Source organism: Sus scrofa, chromosome 14 (assembly GCF_054392235.1).
Source record: "Sus scrofa isolate SSC_HxYL_T2T_F1_AM1 chromosome 14, Sscrofa_HxYL_maternal_Yorkshire_Landrace_v2.0, whole genome shotgun sequence".
In the NCBI taxonomy this organism is placed as follows: Eukaryota; Metazoa; Chordata; class Mammalia; order Artiodactyla; family Suidae; genus Sus; species Sus scrofa.
The window spans coordinates 112,375,128-112,395,301 of record NC_139396.1 but is presented as its reverse complement, the minus strand read 5'-3'; the positions used below and the strand labels follow the sequence as shown (position 1 = coordinate 112,395,301).

At 45.5% G+C, this 20,174-nt stretch overlaps 1 protein-coding gene across 4 annotated transcripts in view; it reads right to left on the bottom strand.

Annotated features, from left to right (window-relative positions):
- Positions 1-5,496: 5,496 nt before the first annotated feature.
- Positions 5,497-20,174, bottom strand: part of CHAT (choline O-acetyltransferase) — a 62,930-nt gene continuing 48,252 nt past the window's right edge. For 2 of the 4 annotated variants that reach the window (XM_084993111.1, XM_084993113.1), the window contains 5 exons: positions 19,562-19,684; positions 16,289-16,430; positions 16,077-16,139; positions 10,739-10,876; positions 7,520-8,986 (listed from right to left, as the gene is read on the bottom strand). In XM_084993111.1, coding sequence (XP_084849237.1) covers positions 8,717-8,986; positions 10,739-10,876; positions 16,077-16,139; positions 16,289-16,430; positions 19,562-19,684 — 736 coding nt within the window. In that variant the 3' untranslated portion in view covers positions 7,520-8,716. Of the gene's footprint in view, positions 7,349-7,519; positions 8,987-10,738; positions 10,877-16,076; positions 16,140-16,288; positions 16,431-19,561; positions 19,685-20,174 lie in introns of those variants that run through there. The other 2 variants (XM_084993112.1, NM_001001541.1) reach the window with 2 other exon arrangements.

Below are 20,174 nucleotides of genomic sequence, written 5' to 3'. Positions count from 1 at the left end.
TTTTTTAAGTGTAATCCAGTTTACTAATTTTCTCTGCAGTTGTGTTTTAAAGCCATCAATCTGGTTATTTAGTTTATTTATTTTTCAATTCTGGAATTTTAGTTTGGTCCCTTTTCAAATCTGCTGCGCCACTTTTTATAGAATTCAGTTTCTTGCCAAATTTTTAGGCTTGGTTTTATCTTCTTGATCATAGTAAAAATACTTATAGTTTGTGTTTGAGAATTCCACTATCTGGAGACCCGTGTGTCTGTTTCTGTGGCTATTTCTGCTAGTTGCTCTCATTTTGTCTTGTCTCCTAGAATGCTTGGTTTATTTTAATTGTGTACTGGATATTGTATTAGAAAAATTATTTGTAGGAACAATTTGAGGCCAAGAAAGATGCTATCTTCCTCTATAGAAGACTTTTTTTTCCCATTTCTTGCCAGGCCCTGGTAACACCAGCAACCCAGGATCATCTTAACACAATTTCAGGGCTTGAGATTTTCTGAGCCATCCAGATGGCCTGAAACTGGGCTGCAGTCCATGTGGAGGTTGGTTTATTTATGCTTTCTCTCTCATGTCTGTAGTGCAGTGTTTTTGGACCCTAGCCCAGTGAGGGTGGTGGCTTACCAGGGATCCCCCAATTTTTGAAGCCTGACTTCACACTCAAAATTCCATCTCATCTTCTAGGTTTCCTATTGAAGATCACTAGATAGTTCCAGAGAAAAAACATCTCCATGCTATGCTCACTCTCATCCTCTCCCTGATATTGATCCAGTTCGCTCTTTTATGTTTTTCAAGAAGATTTAAAAAACATGTCACCATATTTTTAAAGCTGTTTTATGTAGGAAGCATAGTTTGAATTAGACTACTCTACCATTATCAGCAACAGAAGTTTCCCCATTCAGAATTTTCCTGGAGTTGCACTGAATCTAGAGGTCAATTTGGGGGAAACCGAATCTTTCAGAGGCTTTCCTATTTGTTATATTGAGATACCTCTTTTATTTAGATCTTGCTCAGTGTCTTTCCGTATAGTTTATTATTGTCGAAGTATGGTCTTCATGTCTATTGTTAGATTTATTGCAAGGTTCTATCATAACTCATATGTTTTGCATTGTGATATTATTGTTGTGTATAATTAAGTAGGCTTTTATATACTGATATTCTATAAAGTACCTTGGCCTTTCTTATAATTTCTATTAATTTATTTGTAGATTTTTTCAGATTTTCTGTGTAGACAATCACATTGTTTGCAAACAATGATAGTTTTATTTATTTCATTGTCTTTCTTTTTCTCTTCTTATTACACAGGCTCGAACCTCTATGCAATGATGAGTAGAAGTAATAATTGTATATACCCTCTCTTTACCCTGATTTTAAAGGATAAAAATCATTTCCAGTATTTCCTTCTTTAGGATGATGTATATTGTATGTTTTTTGTAGATGTTCTTTGTCAAGCTAAGTTCTTGTCTCATGTCATTTTACTACAGGTTTTTTTCTCTTCTCTTCTCTTCTTTCTTTCTTTGACCTGCCCACAGCATGCAGAAGTTCCCAGGCTAGGGATCAAAACTATGCCAGAGCAGTGACCCAAGCTGCTGCAGTGGCAACACTGGATCCTTAACCTGCTGCACCACAGGGAACTCCTATTATGAGTTTTTAAAAAAATTATGAATGAATGTTGAATTTTTTGAATGCATCTTAATTATTTTAATTATTAGAATAATTCTATTATTTTTATTCTTTAAGCTGTTGATGAGTAAATGACATTTAGTTAGCTTCTACTATTAAACTACCTCTGTTCTTGGATAAACCTGAATTGATCATGGATGTACTATCTCTTTTATATTCTGTTAGAATTTGCTAGTATTTCATTTGGGATTTTTGGATATGTGCACATGAGTTAAAAGGAGAAAGGGGCCAATAGTTTTTCTTTACTGTATGTTCTATCTGGTTTGGATATTGAAGTTATACTAGCTTCAGAGAATAAATAAGCAAGTAAAGAAGCAGAGGGAATATCCCCTTATTTTGCATGCAATTGAAATGATCACTTTGAATGTTTGGTAGGACATAAACAATATAAAATACTATGTTTTTCACCACCCCTTTTTTTCCCTGAGTGGAAGATTTTAAATGATGACTTCAGTTTAAATAAGGTTTATAAGACTATCTAGAAATTTTATTTCTTTTTGCATAGGTTTGAGTAAATTATATTTTTCTAAGAATTTTTCTATTTTTAATCCGAGTTTTCAAATTTACTGGCATAAAGTGGATGGTGTATTTTTGCTATCTCTTTATTGTTTACTTTATTGTAGTTATGCAAACTTTGTATTCATAATATTATGTATTTCTGATCTTTTATTTTATTGGTTTTACAAGAGATATGCTTATTTCATTTGTCTTTTCAAAGAACTGACTATTCCTTTATTTAGCTTCTCTGCTGTTTTCTCCTTTTTTTTCATTGACAGCTGCTTTTTATCACTTTCTTTGAATCTACTGTTTGGTCCTTTTTCTTACTTTTGAAGTTCCATTTCACTCATCAATCTTGAGTCTTTCCTCTTTTCTGATATATGTATATATTTCCCTCAAAGCATCACTTTTGCTGTATCCCAGAAATTTTGATATGAGGTATCTTTATTATTGCTCTGCTCTAAGTAATTTTGAATTTCTATGATTATTTCTTTTTTGATCATGAGTTTTAGAATGGTGTGTGTTTGGGTTCTGGAATATTCTTAGCCATTTTCTCTTTGAATAGTGCTTTCCTCCATTCTCTCCAATCTCTCCTTTCTGAATTTCTGCATGTATCTTTTCTGTATTTTTATTTCCTTGTAATGTTAAATGAATCTATATCATAGCTTCTCTCTGAGTCATCTCTTTTCTCCAGTCTGTTATTCACCTGTTTGTTTTATCTGCTGCTTTCTGTCCTGTGAGCCATTGCTTGTGCTGTGTGTATTTTTTTGCCTGTGAGCTCTCCTTTAGTGGAGTGTTTCCCCCCATGTGGGTATTTGGTGTGTTCAAGGTTGTGGAAAGTGGTTTTATATTTGATTCTGCTGAGGCCTTTCGGACCTAACTGACCCAGGTGATTGAAATAAATGATTGGCTTGGAATTCCTGCTTTATAGATAGATCGAATACTTTCAGACTCGATATCCACATATGGCATAAGCTTATAATTAAATTTCTCATGGACGTCTTTTTCCACCCTCTGCAGCCCTGAGTGAATGGAATGGTTTCTCAGTGCTCCCCTGAGCTGATGGGAAGAGTGTTTCTAGCCCCCCCCCCTTTTTTTTGTCTTTTCCAGGGCCACACCTGTGGCACATGGACGTTCCCAAGCTAGGGGTCTAATCAGAGCTGTAGCCGTGGGCCTACACCAGAGCCACAGCAACACCAGATCCGAGCCACGTCTGTGACCTACACCACAGCTCATGGCAATGCCGGATCCTTAATCCACTGAGCGAGGCCAGGGATCGAACCAGCAACCTCATGGTTCCTAGTCGGATTCTTTAACCACCGACCCACAACTGGAACTCCTCTAGTCTTTTTTAGAGAGCTGGGACATCTCTCTGGGGTTCTGCTTTTGTGTGGGGCATTTAGCTCCATCTCCCACCTTGGCTGAGCTGAGAATATGGCCTCTCAATTTGCAGGGGTGGAAAAGCCCACTGTTAACCATTAGGGTCTGTGTCTGGTCGGATGCACTTTTAGCTCCTGCCCACTGCTCTGTTTTGGACATCCTTTATTCCTGTAAGTTAAGGGTTTCTTTCTCTCATTTATTTTTATTTTTATTTTTTTCTTTATCTGCTGCACCTGCAGCATATGGAAGTTCCTGGGTTAGGGGTCAAATTGGAGCTGCAGCTGCCGGCCTATGCCACAGCCATAGTCACAGCCACACCAGATCTGAGCTGCATTTGTGACCTACTCCACAGCTTGTGGCAACGCTGGATCCTTAACCCACTAAGCGAGGCCAGGTATTGAACCCGCATCCTCACAGATACCATGTCGGATTCTTAACTTGCTGAGCCACAACAGGAACTCCTATTTTCTTTCTTTTGACTATATGTTTTAAATTTTTTCCTCCTTGTATGTTTTTATAGGTAGAGGGGGCCCTTCTGCATCAGCTCAGCCTGACCCTTTGCAGCTCCTTAAACATAAGAAATAGAGACCAAGGCAGAACGCTCAGGTCCAAAGACGTAAAAGGAATAGAAATAAGAAATGAAATCCCATAAGGAGATGGAAGAAGCAGAAGGAAAAGAACAAGGAGAGAGCTGGTCCTTAGGAAACAAGGGAGAACAGAGCTTTTAGAAAGGTTCTCTTAGTGATGTGAAGCCAGCTTTTCCCCTGGATAGCATAGCAGTCATCCTAGAAAGAAAACTCTGAGAAATGTAAAAGCAGAGAGCGTGCCTGAATTTATAAAAGGAACCCCAATTCCTGGTTCTCCCTCTATCCACAAGGAGAACTTCTTGGGAGTAATTTGGAAACTTGTGGTTGCTCATGTGAACCTGGGAGGGACTCCTTACATTTTAACCTGATTGTACCAACATCCACCTTGCAGGACAGAGACAACAAGGAGGGGGCCATTCTTTTGCATGCTGGGGGTTGGCTTGCTTGTTGGTACTCTTTCCTCTCTGTCATCTACATCTGGTTATTTTGGGGCCACATATGATATATGTGATCAATAGGAGCAAACTCACATTACTTTCATTCTGTTCCTTCCTCTCCCTTCCATTGCTCCTGGAATATTCTTAGCCATTATCTTTTTGGAGATTTCCTTTTCCGCATCCCAATCACACAAATTCATCCACTTGAGGGGTCCTTTTAGGCTCTGATCGGAAAGCATTTGGGCTTCCATTCGGAGGAATTCTGTTCTGGTTCTGTGGCTGATTGCTGCTGTGGAGAGAGGCTGGCAGCTTGGAATATATCTGTGCAGGGTGCAGGGCTGTGCCAGGTGCAAGAACCTGTGTGCACACGTACCTGTAAGCCTACTATAAGAATGTTAGGTTTTCACATCGCTTCTTAGTTTTCAAATAATGATCATCTTAGGTCACCTTGCCAGAACCCTGGAGGGGGTAAGTGCTGATATCAGCACCCTCATTTTACAGACGAGGAAACTGAGGGCTAGAGAGGTGAATGTGACATCCCCAAAGTCCACAGCAAGTTAGAGATAGAGCCAGTTTATAGTTTAGGCATCTCACCTCCAGGCATGGCGTTTTCCCCTCCACTCCATTCTTCTTGTGCATGTTTGTGGAAGGCCTAAGTGGAGACACCCATCTCTGCACCCAGGTTTCTGCCAATCTAATCCCAAACACGCTGTGAGGTCTCTCTGCCTCTCACCCCCACCCATGATGGCATGCCACCCACTAGGAGAGACCAAGTTCCCTCTCCCTTGTCTCTCTCAGCCCCTTAGACATCCACCATCACTGCTGACAGACCTCAGACAAAGGTGAAGGAATTGTTGACCCAGCTCACCAAATTTACAACAAAATTTTTATAGCATTTCTGGGCAGAAATAATAGCCAGCACCATCTTTCTTGGCATTGCTTTTTATTGAATATAGACGTACAGTCTTTAAATAATTTGAATATAGTACTTTCAATATACAGTTCTTTAGTCCTACATATATTTCTTTAAAGCACAAAACTATAACTTAAAATCAAAAGGCTATAAATACACATGTACACATTGCCATAAATCTAGAACTATTTTATAAAAATAGAACTCAAATATTAACTTTATATATTTTGGTAACTCAGGAGTATTGTAAGGTGGCCACAAACATTTTTATTATGCATCGCTGTCCCCCAAATGTTTCCATGTTTCATTTTCCATCCCTTTGGGGACACTTGGAACAGTCTTCTTTACCAGGGTTCCCCACAGAGACACCCATGGCCACGGCTCAGCATTGCCTTTGCATAGAGGCTCAGTGTACCCACCTGTTCTTGGAGGGGGAAGACCAGCTTCCAGCCCCTTCCTCAGAGATAAGAGGTGGCCCCTCCTGCCAAACCGCCACTATCCACACATGGTCAATGTCTGAAAACAGTTTCCTTTCTCTACGCTCAGAGAATGGCGCATGTGACTGTGGATCTGTCAAATCACTGTAAAAAGTTGGAGACAAACATCACCTGAACAATGCCCACTGGCATCATTCTGATGGTGGGCACCAGCGCCCACATGCTTGTGCAAGGCCCTTATACACTGGTCTACAATCCTGACAGCCCAAAGGCCAGGTCACTCTGTCCCCATTTGATGGTGGAAGGAATTGAATCTCTGGGCATTTAAGTCCCTTGGTCATGGTCAGTAAGGTTGCCTGAACCCCAAACTAGAACCCTCTGCCTGCCCAGAAACCCACGGAGAGAAACCGAGTGAGAACTCAGATCTTCCCTGTGGTCACTTGGTGAGAACAGATAAGGGGCTTTGGGGAGTGGACAGCAATTTCCATTTCCTAAAGCCAAGGAAGTGGACAGCAATCTCCCAAACAAACCTGGGACTCTTGGGCTCTTTCCAGGGGAGCAGGGAGCAGGAAGGTGGACACCTGAGGAAGGAGCATGGACACACTGACCAATGCCTTTGAAGGGGCGGTGCCAGAATCTCCCAGATCAGCCAATAGATGCCCTCAACCTAAAACCAGGGGCTCGAGGAATTTACTGTTTAGGGCTGTTTGTGTTTTCAAAGAGCCCAGCAAAGGTCAAAATGCCTGCCCCATCTCAGTCCTGCCTGCTTTAATACAGGTCAGGGTGCGGAGAGCTTGCACGGTGGCCCAAAGAAAGGACACGTGCAGGGTCCCTGGGTCAGAGTGGATGGCTGGAATGACACAGAGCACAGGGATGGGGAAAGGGGTGGGGGGGTGCTTTTCCAGAAAACCCTGCATGGAGCATGGCAGAACTCAATGTGATGGGAGCCCAGTTCTGCACCTCCTCTGGAGAGAGGCAGGCTGCCTCAGCTGCTTGCAGTTTTGATTTTTCTGGTTGCTTTCCCATAAAAATATGCCTCAGCAAAAGGGCCTCTCACATCTCGTCCACAATCACAGCCTCTCCTGACAACCCCACCTCGGCTCTGTGGACTCCCTGCCCAACCATCATGGCTGGCTCTGTATGGGGCCATTCCCTCCTCCCAGCCATGCTCACTGCCAGCTCTGCCCTTGGCCCCCAGGCCAGTGGAGAGCCTTGCTCTTGGCTCTTCAGGTTTTAGTCAGAATCTCTGCATAGCATCCTCCACATAGAGGAGCCCAGCTATTTAAGGGAGTCCTGAGATCACTTTTTGAAATGAATGTCATGGAGGTTTTCTCTCTCTCTCTCTCTCTTTTTTTGCCTTTTGGGGCCGTACCAACGGCATATGGAGGTTCCCAGGCTAGAGGTCCAATCGGAGCTACAGCTGCCGGCCTATGCCACAGCCACAGCAACCCAGAATCTGAGCTACGTCTGTGACTACACCACAGCTCCCGGTAATCTGGATCCTTATCACTAAGCGGAGCCAGGGATCAAACTTGCAATGTCATGATTACTAGTTGGATTTGTTTCTACCATGCCACAACAGGAACTCTGAAGTTTTCCTTTTTTTTTTTTTTTTTGCTTTTTTAGGGCCGCACCTGAGACATATGGAAGTTCCCAGGCTAGGGGTCGAATCAGAGCTGCTGCCACAGCAATGCAGGATCCAAGACGTGTCTGTGACCTACACTTTAGCTCTTGGCAATGCTGGATCCTTAACTCACTGAGTGAGGCCAGGGATTGAACCTGCATCCTCATGGATACTAATCAGGTTCGTTACTGCTGAGCCACTAGAGGAACTCCCATAGTGGTTTTCTTAAAAGCTTCTCTTAAGAATGAACAAAACAAAACAAATGGGCAGAAAACCCCTGAAGCACCTCTCTCTCCTCTCCTCTAAAAGGCAGATCACCTACTAGGGCATGTTTCTTATGAAGGCGAGTGGGAATGCAACCAGAAAAAATGCAAGTGGCAGGACCCCCGGGGAAGTGGACTGGTCCCCACCACACCCCTGGGGGAAAGCAGGGAGCAGCAGCTACTCCAGGGCAATGGCAGACCATTTTTTTTTTTCTTCCGTTTCAGAATAGCTGGACCAGATTTTCTGAACTGAATGGAAGGCTGCCCCTGGGAGGCAAAAGGAGAAATGTATTTGTGGGCCCAGATCACTCCATTTTAAATTAACCTGCAGTGTGTGTGTGTGTGTGTGTGTGTGTGTGTAGATTGAGAGTAGTGCTTACAGGACTGTGTGGCTCAGGGCAGGTCACCCTGAATACCATCTGAAAACAAAGCCCCCTACTCCTTCCCCAGAGATGGGAGGTAATGACCTAAAGTTAGCCTCTTCCTTCATGGTTCATTTGGGTACCCTGCACATAATAAGGTGACTCATTCTTTCTCTGGGCAAAATCATCACCTGGACACACTAGGTGCTGCTGGGAAGCAAATACCAACATTAAGCTTCCAGGGTCAAGTCAGAGGTGGCTTCCCCATCTCAACCAGGCCACCTCTGAGACAGGCTGGCCTTATTTCCCATTGCACAGACCCGAGGTACCTTGATAAATGACAATTCCCATGCACCACAGGGACACATTCCTCCTAACACTCTCACTTTGTGTGCTGCCTCCTGTGGTCTGAGTGTTGAGCCTGGAGTTACGGGGGCGGGGGGGCGGCGGCTACAGAAAGCTGGGGTGAGGGTTGAGAGCAGGGGTTCAGCAGGGTCTGGCAGCTGCAGAGTGCTGGGTTTGGGGAGGCGAAACTGAGCGGCAGCAGTCAAGGTTGGTGTACCTGGCTAGGCCTTGTTACTTTTTCCTTTGTTGCCAGGGGCTTGCCCATGCCAGACTGGGACAGACTGCAGAGACCTTTCATTTCAATAAAGCTTTCTTCCACAGCTTTTGCAAACTTGGTTGAAGAGGTTTCTTTGCAGCCGTGAAAGCTGGAGATGCAGAAAAGGATGCTCTCTGGCTGGGGGTTGTAGCAGGCACCGTACCCATTGGGTACCACAGGACCATAGCAGCAAAACATCTCCATGGTGGTGGGCACCTGGCAGAGAGGACAGGTCAGAAGCCGCTTGATTTGAAAATCTGCTAGAAAGCAGACGTGCCAACAACCCTGGGGGCCTCAACAGGACAGTGGCTTCTCTTTGATTATTTTCTACCTGGGTGTTTGACTGAATTAACCAAATCAACTGATTGCTTCATCATGGAAGCCACAGACAGAGTCATCAAAACAAACTCATCTAACTGCAGGAAGTCAGAAGAAGAGGGGCCGTAAGCCCCTCCCTGGTGTGAAATCTGCTCTACATTTGGAGTCAGAAGCTCCCACGGTGACCCGGTGCTGGGTCTCAGGTCGAGACTCTCCTTCACCTGGGGGCCGTTTGAATCACTGAGGCAATCAGAGCAATTTACTAAATGGCACCCTGGTGGCACCCAACAGTTAGATGGTTTCCCAGAGGGAGTAATTTATGAACTGGAGGAAATCTGGCTCGTCTTCTCTGTCGATTTTTCCCACCATCCTTAATTACTGTCAGTATTGCCTGGCTGGTCTGATTTTTTTCTTCAGAGCCTGGCCACGCACAATTACCCAGCATTGGGTGTTTCAAAGATTACCATCAACTGGAGTTTGAGTTATGGAGCTGATATGTTTTGAATTCAGAGGGCTGAGATTTTGTAATCCAGATCACACACCAAGAAAATGTGTTTCTGACACATTCAAGGCAGTCAAGCCATAAATGTTCATTTCAATGGGGGAAAAAAAATCACCACACCCCAAATTAATTGTATTCGCTGGTGTTAGAGGGAAAATAGAGCACATTCTTGAGCAGGTGCAGGGTGGGGTTTGTTTTAAACCCACACGTTCTGTGTGCTCATGCCTTCAGAAATGACACTGGCCATTTTAATGGGGCGGAACAAACCATTAGTCTTGCTAATAGAGTCACCTCATTGTCAGATAAATTTGCCGTGCAACAGCCGAAGGCCATAAAGCTGTTCCAAAGCACTTTTTGCCCATGGATGGTTTCCTGAAGAATTTATGTTGTTGTGTTCTGCCCTCGTTTATTCACGTCTGCAAGCTCACTGCCGTAATGACAAAATGAAATTACTGAGTGGGCTTTTATCCTCAAACATAACTTTATCAGCCCTTTTTATTGCCCACGTCCAGCCCTTCGCAGATAAGGTGGAGTTTTAGTAAACTGACATTTGTGGGGAGGGGGGTGGGGGGGAAGTCTTTTCTCTCCTGAATTGCTGCCTTTCTCTAATGGACTGCATTCTGTTTTTGCGGTAGGGGTCCTCCAACAGAGAGTGCATGTTGCCCTGGTCAGGAGACACGGACTGGCAGTGGTCCTTTACAATCATGGCTGTAACCTGTCTAGAGGACCCTGTCTGTGCCAGGTGCTGGGCTAGGCTGGGCTTCCCACCTACTGTCGCATTGGGTTGAGCCAAGACTTTGCTCTGGGCCTGTCAGGCTTCAGAGCCCGTGGTCACCACGGTGGAACACCACCTCTCAGGCAACCCTGGAGAGAGTAAACCTAATGGTTAGAGCACTGGAATGAATAGGTGTTTTCCCATCCACCCATCTCTGCTAAGGTGGCATTTGTGATTACACCCCTTTAGAAGATGGGGAGATTGGCACCCTGGGCATTTAGGTCCTTCTGCTGAAGGCTACACAACTCATTGGAAGCAGAGCCAGGACTTGCCTGACTCTGGGCAATGGGCTAGTCACCAGGCACGCATTCTACTTGCTCCCCACTGTTTCCACTAAGCGGCCTCTTAGGTGACAGCTGCACGTGGGCTGTACCTGGCTGGTGGAGAGGACAAAGCGGTTGCTCATCAGGTATGTTTCATCCGTGAACATCTCAGGCAGTTCCTTGCACACTTCTCGGGCCAGTTCCCGCAGCCCCAGCAGGTGGTTGTCGATGGCCATCCCCGTGATGGCCTGGGTGGTCAGGGACAAAGAACAGGAAATGAGATGTGGAGGCCCCTTCCACCCCTCCTCTCTAGCCTGCAATGCTACTGGGGACTCTTGCCCACCCAGTGCTTGCTCTGGACAGTGTGTGTGGGAGGCCACCCAGAATGGACCACTATACCATGTGGCCTCTGCTCTTTGTGCCCTTGTGCATTTCTATGTATACAGGACGAGTCCAGAGCAGGTTGGGTTCTAGTTGGTGAGTCTGAGTCCCCCGCGGCATGGTCTCTGCTGACATGCACTGTGTATACCCACTCGGTGCTCTAAGTGGAAAGACTGGGGCCATCCCCAGTGCCTGCTCAGGTAGAGCAGGAGTCTGGGCAGGAGCACGGGTGCTGGGCCCCATCCAAGCATGTGGAGGGGTGCCCTGGGCTGTCACTTGGCAGACCCTGACCACCACCAACACTTCACCCTCCAGCAGAAGCCCAAGGAATGAGGGGTAGAGGACGCCAAGGTCTGTTCCTGAATCTTGGCTGCTGTTTCATGGATTCAGAATCAACTCAACTCAACTGGATTCAGAACCTAAGAAAAATGTTGAGACAGGAACTAGACATCTTAGCAGAGGCTCAGTACACATTTTCAAGGAGAAATGAAACTTCTACTGAATGAAGAAGCTTCTTTTTTTTAAATTGAAGTATTATTGATTTATAATGTTGGGCTAATTTTTGCTGTATAGCAAAGTGACTCAGCCATATATATATATATATATATATATATATATATATATATACTCTTTTTTAAAATATTCTTTTCCACTATGTTTTATCATAGGATATTGAATATAGTTCCCTGTGCTATAGAGTGAGAAGCTTCATTTTCTCATGGGCATTTCAGCTCTTATTGAAGGATAAGAGAATAGCAGTGGGGACACCTGAAGTTCTACGTAGGGACACCAGCGCCCAGGGGTGGTGACGGCTGGAAGTCAGGCAGTGGGGCTCATTCTACTTGTTCCCCACTGGAGGCTGCATGTGCAGCATGCACGTGCTTGGATTGTGTGTTTATTTGGGGCAATTGCAGGGGGGCTGATGGAAACATGGGGGCCACCTCTGGCCTCTAGTAATAACCTCTGGGTCAACATCAAGATAACTGTGAGTAACTCTTGGGGGTTTCATGGTGATGTGAGATGGCCACTTAGCTGTTAACATCCTACATAGGAGGCACCCTCCCACCACAATAAACTCTGTTCAGGTTTACAAGGCACATTTTGGATTTTGACAGCTATGCTCTTTCAGTTGAGAATGAATGCATAAAGATGACTCAGAGGCCCCAGTCTCTCCAAATGCCCCTAATTATAGGCTGAAAAGACATGTTATACAACTACCGCTCACTTTAGACATGCCTGGTTAGGATGGAGGGGAAGAACCGTGAGACAGACCATCTATGAAGTAGCTGCATTTTTAATTTCTCTGGTTGCCTCTGTTTATCGGCTGATTTGGGGAGATCTACAGATGTACCTACTCTGTGCAGCAGCCAATCTGCTCCTGTTTTCACCATCTCTGAATTCACTGTAGCAAAGGGGGCTGATTTAATGGACTGGATCAGAGCCATGAGTAGTAACGAGTAAAAGGACTCAGCATTCAGTCTTTTGTTCATTCAGAGAATCTTAATTAAGCACCTACTATGTGCCTTAGCAGCTGCTAAAGCACAAAGCAGTCACAGACTCAACCTCATGGAGCCTATGTGTGGGAGGAGATAGATGTTAACCAACCTTACAAATAAGCTTACGATCATAGGTAAGTGCCAGGAAGGAAAAGCATGAGGTGTTGTTTCGAGTATATGATAGGGAGTCTGGACCACATCTGCTCCTTCCCTGGAATTTCCTTTCTCCACTACCACTACCAAACATACTTGCCAGCTATCTGGAGGTTTCCTGGCTTCTTTCCCCTGACCCTTACCCCTCACGGCCAGCCAGGCACCAGATTTACCTAAAGCATCTGTATAGCTCTCCTCTCCCCACCCTTTATCGCTTTTATTTAGTCATTTTCACCAACGGAAAAGAGCTAACATAACAGAACCCTATAGCAATGATTTGGAGGGTATTTTTCTTAGTTTTTCAAAAGAATATAATTTTTTATCTTTGTTTTACTTTTTAGGGATGCAGGTGCAGCATATGGAAGTTCTCAGGCTAGGGGTCAAATCAGAGCTGCAGCTGCCAGTCTATACCACAACCACAGCAACTTGGAATCCAAGCCGCGTCTGTGACCGTATACCACAGCTCACAGCAACGCCAGATCCCTGCCCCACCAAGCAAGGCCAGGGATCAAACCCGTGTCTTCATGGATACTAGTTGGGTTCATTTCCATTGAGCCATGAAGGAACTCTAAAAGAGTCTAAATTATTACCAAGGTTGTATATTTCTATAATTAAAAAAACCCAAAGAAGCCAAAGCTTATGTCACTTTGCCAGCACTGATTCCCACTCCACAGAAGCAATCACTTGGAATTCTTTTAGTGATTGATTTTCTTACTTCTAAATAAGATGCCTAGACTGCTGTTACTGCATTTTTCAGTTTTATTATAGAAGATGAAACTTTGGCTCTTATAAGTCCCCCCTCCTCAAATACACTTCCACTCTCCTATGCTCCTAGCAGAGTTATATTTTAACTCCTTGTTGCTTGATCAACATTCAGTGTTTACATGATTATAATTATGCAAGTATTCCCAGCTAAGTCCTATAATGTATCAGGATTAGATTTCCTTTCTTATTCAGTTATTTTTTATTTTCTCTAGAATTGACAATTTGTAAATGATTAAATTATGATTTTCCCACTTGCTTACCTTTCTATGTATCTAGAACCAATTGATTCCTAAACCCTCAGTCAGCAGTGTAAAACTTCCCTTACTCTCACCCTCTTTCTCTACATCTTTCTTATGTTGAATTTTCAGATTTGGAGAACCTATGATTTTTTGTGTGTCTTTTATTCTTTTACATTAGTGGTCGACATCCTCCAATAGTTTTACAAGAAAGACAGCTTAATAGGTAAAATTTTAAGACCTTGTCTATATAAAATGTCTTTAGCTTTAAATTTGATAGTTTAGCTGGGTATGGAATACGCACTTAAAATCATCCACTTTCCAGTGATGTTAAGTCCAATTGCATTTTTATTACTGATCTTTGTACTTGCTTTTTTTTCTCTTTGAGAGATTTATATATATATATAATACTAGGGTCAAAGGAGGAACTGAGGGGCTGCTTTTCATATAGATGGTCAATGAATCCTCATCTTTTCAGCCCCACATACACCCCTATCTTTGGTGGAGCCTCCAACACATGAGCCATTCTGAGGTTGTGTGGTGCAGTTCATTGGGCTCCTGGGTCTCCCTCACTATTTGCTTGGATGCCAGCTTCCTCTGCTCTGCTAAGTCAGTTACCATCTGTTCTACTTTGCAGCTCCGAAATTTTGCTATCACCTCCTTTCCCATTCTCTCTACTCTAGCATATTCATGGCTTAAAAATTCCCTTTGTTGATATTTTTTGAGGGTTCAGAGGGAGTGAGAGTAAACTCTTGTGTTCAGGAGGAGTTCCTGTGTGGTGCAGCGGAAATGAATTTGACTAGGAACCATGAGGTTGTGGGTTCGATCCCTGTCCTTGCTCAGTGGATTAAGGATCCGGCGTTGCTGTGAGCTGTGGTGTAGATCGAAGATGTGGCTCAGATCTGGTGTTGCTGTGACTGTGGTGTAGGCTGGCAGCTACAGCCCTGATTAGACCCCTAGCCTGGGAACCTCCATAGGCCATGGGTGCAGCCCTAAAAAGAAAAAAACAAAACAAAACAAAAAAACCCCAAAACCTCTTGTGTTCAATGCCTCATAATTGATTAGAATTTTGTGTCTTCCTCTTCAGCCTTCCTGCCCCTGCTCTACTTCAGTCCTTTTACGAGCTCTCCTGAAACATTATATAGGTTCCTAATTAGTGCTGCTGCCTCTTGGCAGACCACCCCATGCTCCAACCAGTGCTTCTTCTACCTGGTCACCAGGGTAAGTTTTGTGACAAAGAAATTCAACATCATGACCTTTCCTGTTTTTCTGTCCTGTGCAAGCTTGACATACAGAACTACTTGCTTTCTCTCTGCCTTATTGTCTCAAGACTCTTTACCTTTGCACATGCTGTTCCCCCCTGGGGCTATGATTCCCTTCTATGGCCACCTGACAAGCACCTCTTCATCCTTCAAGTCTCATATTAAGCACCACTTCCTTTGAGAAGTCTTCCTGGCTTTCCCAGGAAGAGGAAAGAGCTTGCTCCTCCTGCTCTCTGCTACTCCCTGAAGGCTCTTTTCACATAGAATTAGACTTGTCATTTAAGGACCACTTCTCCCAACTACACAGTAAATTCCCCAAGTATAGGGCTTCGTTTTATATTTCCTAGCACCCAATGCCTTGCACGGCATAGGGCAGGAAAACAAAGAACACCGACTGAATACATGAGAGCAAGCTTGATTTTCCCCAAACAGACAAACACCTAACTCTTCAGATGAATCAGAGACCTAGCAATTGAATTAGACAAAAGCCTACATTGGTTAGTTATACACCCCAGACATATGCTGTGCTTGCTTTCAAGTATATAGAGTGAAATCAGTCAACTCCTTTTCATAGATTATATGATCCTTCAAAGACTGTATCAGAATGATTTGCAATTAATATATTGATCACCAGCCCAAGTAGTAGCTTATTCTCTGTTGTTTGTATGCAAATGATGACGTTGCAGTGCTAGAAAATACATTATTTCCCTAAACTAGGAAAACATTTCCATTACAATTTCTATTTCACCATTAACTTTCAGCAAATATATTTTTAAAATTCACAGGCAGCATACATAAATACACGGAGAATAAGAAGGCAAAACCAGCCCTGGGGAGGAATAATACTGCCTCATCTGCGATTATGCCAGGTGTGCAAACCACCACACATCTGACTTTTCTTGTATAAATTGTAAAGTGCTATACATGCTGGTGTTATTATTATTATTGTTTCAAAGATCATTCATTGTATTCTTGTAAAATTTGTGTAAAAAAGCAATAATGGTGTGTTACCCAGGTTCTAAAAATAAGAAAGAAGAGGGTCTAAGAGGCATGGTGGTGTCCCAGCTGTTACCCAGGGCCTGGGCTACAGCCCTGCTCTGGCTGGCCCCACTCTGGGCACAGCCTGCAGTCCTGAGTTCAAATGAGGTCACTCACCATGACTGTGTACTGGGTCTGGGCTCGGATGGCATCCTTCAGGAGCAGCAGCTTCTCCGAATCCTGAAAATGGACCAGAGAGGCAGCACACAGGGCTTTAAGAGGCTGCTCAGTGGCAGACAAGCCAAAAGAGCTTGTTTGGGCCAGGTGGATGGGCAGCCCCCAGCTGCCTCGCTGGCCTCCCTAAGACTCATCAGACCAGCAGGACTTACCGGCATGGCAGATGCATGGTCAGTAATGGCTTTCACAAAATGCAGTGCCTCCGGAGTGGCCGATCGAATGTTGTCCACCCGTCCCTCGTGGAATCGGCGGATGGACGCGCTCTCATAGGTAGGCACGAGTCTCCCATGGAGCCTGCACAGGATGAAGGAGGAATGGCAGACGGTGCTGCCTCTCAGGGAGTCATAAATGCTCAAAGAAAAATAGCCTCACTGCCTTTATTTTTACAGTCCCGCCTTCCCTCCGCACAGTATTTCATTTTAATGCTAATAGAATTCTGGAGGAGACTCCCCAAAGATGAATGATACGAAGAGCTGAGCACACTTTCCTGCGTGGGTGATGCTGTGTGGATATGAAATAAAGAAGAAGTGGCTGGTAGGCTTTTTTTTTTTAAGTCCCAATCTGGTGGGAAACCTAGAATTTTCTGCAAGACCCAATGAGTGTTTGATTAATAGCACAGCATGGAATAATTCATCATTCACACTCTTGAGGGAATCCCATTTTATTTAAAGACAGTTCAAGCATGACCTATGGCTCTAGGCAGGGAGGGGGCCTTAGTGGTCATGGGCATCAGCCACTGCACAGGCCCACCATCCAGGGCAGCAGGGCTGCCAAACTGACCCATGGGCACCAGGGCTGTACCACTCCTCATCACAGGTCTGTGATGGGAGGTGCAGTGGCCACTGCCCCCCACTGGCCAGGGCATGTGTCTTCCTCAGGCACGTAAACTGAGCCAGCACCCCTGGGCTGGCAAACACCTTTCTCACCATTCAATAAAGACACTGGGGCTTGGGGTTGGGGAAGGGAAAGACACAGAACTCAGAGAGAGGCAGTGATAACCTGAAGTCACACAACAAGTCATGGCCCTGTGTCTTGGCCTCCTTAGGCACTGGATGAGCTCCAGGAGAGGGAAGGCTGAGTCAGATGTGGCACAATGCCTGGCACGGTATGGCCTGCCAAGAAGGTGAATAAATTTACTGTACACTTACGTCTCACCTTCCCAAGACTGTGGCAAGAAGCTCATTTCCTATATCTCTATAGCTCCTGAGGGCAAATGCCACACCAAGAGCAAAAGTAGATGCCATCATTAGCTAGTCAAGATCAACCCAAATTTAGGCAGCTTTCAGGTCTCTGCTGAACCCCATAGCAAATTAAAAAAAATTTTTTTTTAGAGTTCCCACTGTGGCTCAGCAGTAATGAACCTAACTAGTATGCATGAAGACATGGGCTCAATCCCTGGCCTTGCTCAGTGGGTTAAGGATCCGGCACTGCCATGAGCTGTGGTGTAGGCCAGCAGCTACAGCTCCAATTTGACTCCTAGCCTGGGAACTTCCATATGCCGTGGATGTGGCCCTAAAAGGACAAAAGAAAAAAAAAATTTTTTTTTTTTTTTGGTTAGAGTTGGAACTCTGAAGAATTCATTCCAATGGAAGCTGGTAGCAGTTTACATATTCAATAAGCCCTGCAGCCTCTGGCCACATCTAGTGACAGCAAAGATCCCTGGAGGGTAGAGGAGGGGGTGCTCTGTGTAGTGTCCACCAGCCCCTCTGGGCTTTGGATCTGAAGCTCTGAAGTGATCGCCAGGGTATCCATGGGCCTTCACCAGGTTACCAACCGAAAGGAAGTTCTGGGGCGTAGTTCTATTTACTGCCTGTGACAATTTATGGGCTGTTGCTTCTGGAATGCTGGGACCAACAGGAGCCAGACCTGTCTTGAGGAAGCTCTGTTTTGCATTTTCCTTTTAACCTCCTATAAAAGGCCAGTTCAGCTCCCTTACCCTGCCTTCAACCCATACCTCCCTATTCTGCATTTGATACCGTACGCAGAGCTACACTAGAGAGATTTTTCTAAACCACACACCGGACCATGCCACCCTGGGCTACAACGCCTGTGGATTTTCTCATGTCTGTGACAGTCCCTGATGCCTACTCTGTCCCAAGTGTGTCATACCCAGAATATCATGCCTGGGAGAGCCAGTCTGGACAAAGTTGGCAAATCAACAAACAAGGTGATGCACATGAATAATGATGGCCACGAAGGAAAAAGAACACAGAGTGCTGTGACAGAGAACTAGGTGGCAAGGGGGCCCTGAGGTGGCCTCTGAGGGCTGACACCAGGGCTGAGACCCACCTGGTGGGAAGGAGCTGGCATGTGAAGAGCGGCCATGACAGGTGGGTGGGCAGAGGCACAGTCAGAGCAAAGCTCTGGAGACGGAAGAAAGCTTTGCAGGGAGGGCCCAGGGAAGGCCGGTTCACAGGGAGCCTCTGTGAGCCTGAACTTTGTTCCAAGTATGATGGGAAGCCATTGGGAGGCTTCAAGGGGGTAAGTGATAGACTCTGCTTTGCATATTTCAGGGTTTATGCTTTGTGCAGACAGGACTATAGGAGTTCCTGTTGTAGCTCAGTGGGTTAAAAACATGATTAGTATTCATGAGGATGCAGGTTCAATCCCTGGCCTCAGCCAGTGGGTTCAAGATCTGGCATTGCCATGAGCTGTGGTGCAGGTTGCAGATGCGGCTCAGATCTGGCATTGCTGTGGCTGTGGTGCAGGCTGGCAGTTAAAAGTTCTGATTTGACCCTTAGCCTGGGAACTTCAATATGTTGTAGTTGTGGCCCTAAAAAAGAAAAAGAAAAAAAAAAGGAAAAAAATTACAGGACTATAAGGGACAAGAGTGGAAGTGGAGACCCCTGGGCATGCTGCTCTTGACCAAGCACGAGAGGATGGGCTCAGGAGGGGCCGATGACTGTGGAGGTGGAGGGCAGACATTTGGAGGAGAATGGACATGGGAATCAGGGGAAAGAGAGAGAAAGACCAATTAAGCTCAAATTTTTGAGTTGACCCACTGGGTGGATGCTGGTTCCATTTCCTTATGGAGGCCAGGAGGACTGAGGAGGAACAGGTCACAACTATAGGGACCCAGGATGGGTGGGTGAGATCAGGAAGAGATGCAGCCCTTCGACCCGCCACCCTCATCACCTGCCTGGCCCTGTGAGTTCTGTGTCCCTGGTCCTCCCCTCACCCCCACTCCACCATGAGCTCTGTGCCCCTGCAGTCTCCCCCGAGCCTCCTGACTGCCACATCCTTCCTTTTCATCTCTGAGGTTGGATTTGTACTTCAAAACTGAATTAGGGGACATCTCCTTCCATGCGGCCTACCCTGGTCATACCTCCACCCAGTGGGCCCACAAAAAGTCATCCCTCCCTCCAACATGCTTCTAGAATCTAGAGGAGCTTGTTGGTCTGCCCAGCTGGGCAAGCTGTGCTTACCTGTAGAAGGCTAGCTGGAGGGCCACCTGAATAAAGGCATCGGGGCTGCATTTCTGCTGCTTAATGAAAGTCTTCCCATAGTCGTCAAATTTATAAACAGTGAAGTCAAGATTCTTGACTATTCTGTGGAAGAAAAGGAAAAGATGCCTTCCTCGCATGTAAAATAGAATCCACTCACCGCAGAGTGGAAGTTTCTCAAGACTGGTCTATGTCCTAGCACTCTGGATGTCCAGGACACAGTCCCTGACGTCCAGGAACATGTCAGAGACAGGCCTTGAGATATGGAAGTGACCAAGGGCAGGCGAGGCCAGGGTGACTCTGAGCTGAAGGTGAGGCTTGGCTGGGTAGGGCGGTGGCCCTGCTCTGGGGGTGGGAGGAGGAGGGCCTGGCTCAGGGAGGGACACGGGGGCACCAGGGACATTTGCATGGGCAGGGAGAACCCTGCCCACAAACAAAGTCCTAAATCCACGGCCCACAGAAGTAGGCTTGAAAGGGGCCATTCATTTGACCCGTTTGGGAAGGTGGGTCCAGCACTCCCGTGGATTCTTCTGGCACCCTGGCCATCCTGCCAGAGCTGCTAACCCCCTATGTCCAGGGAAAAGCCCATTCCTCT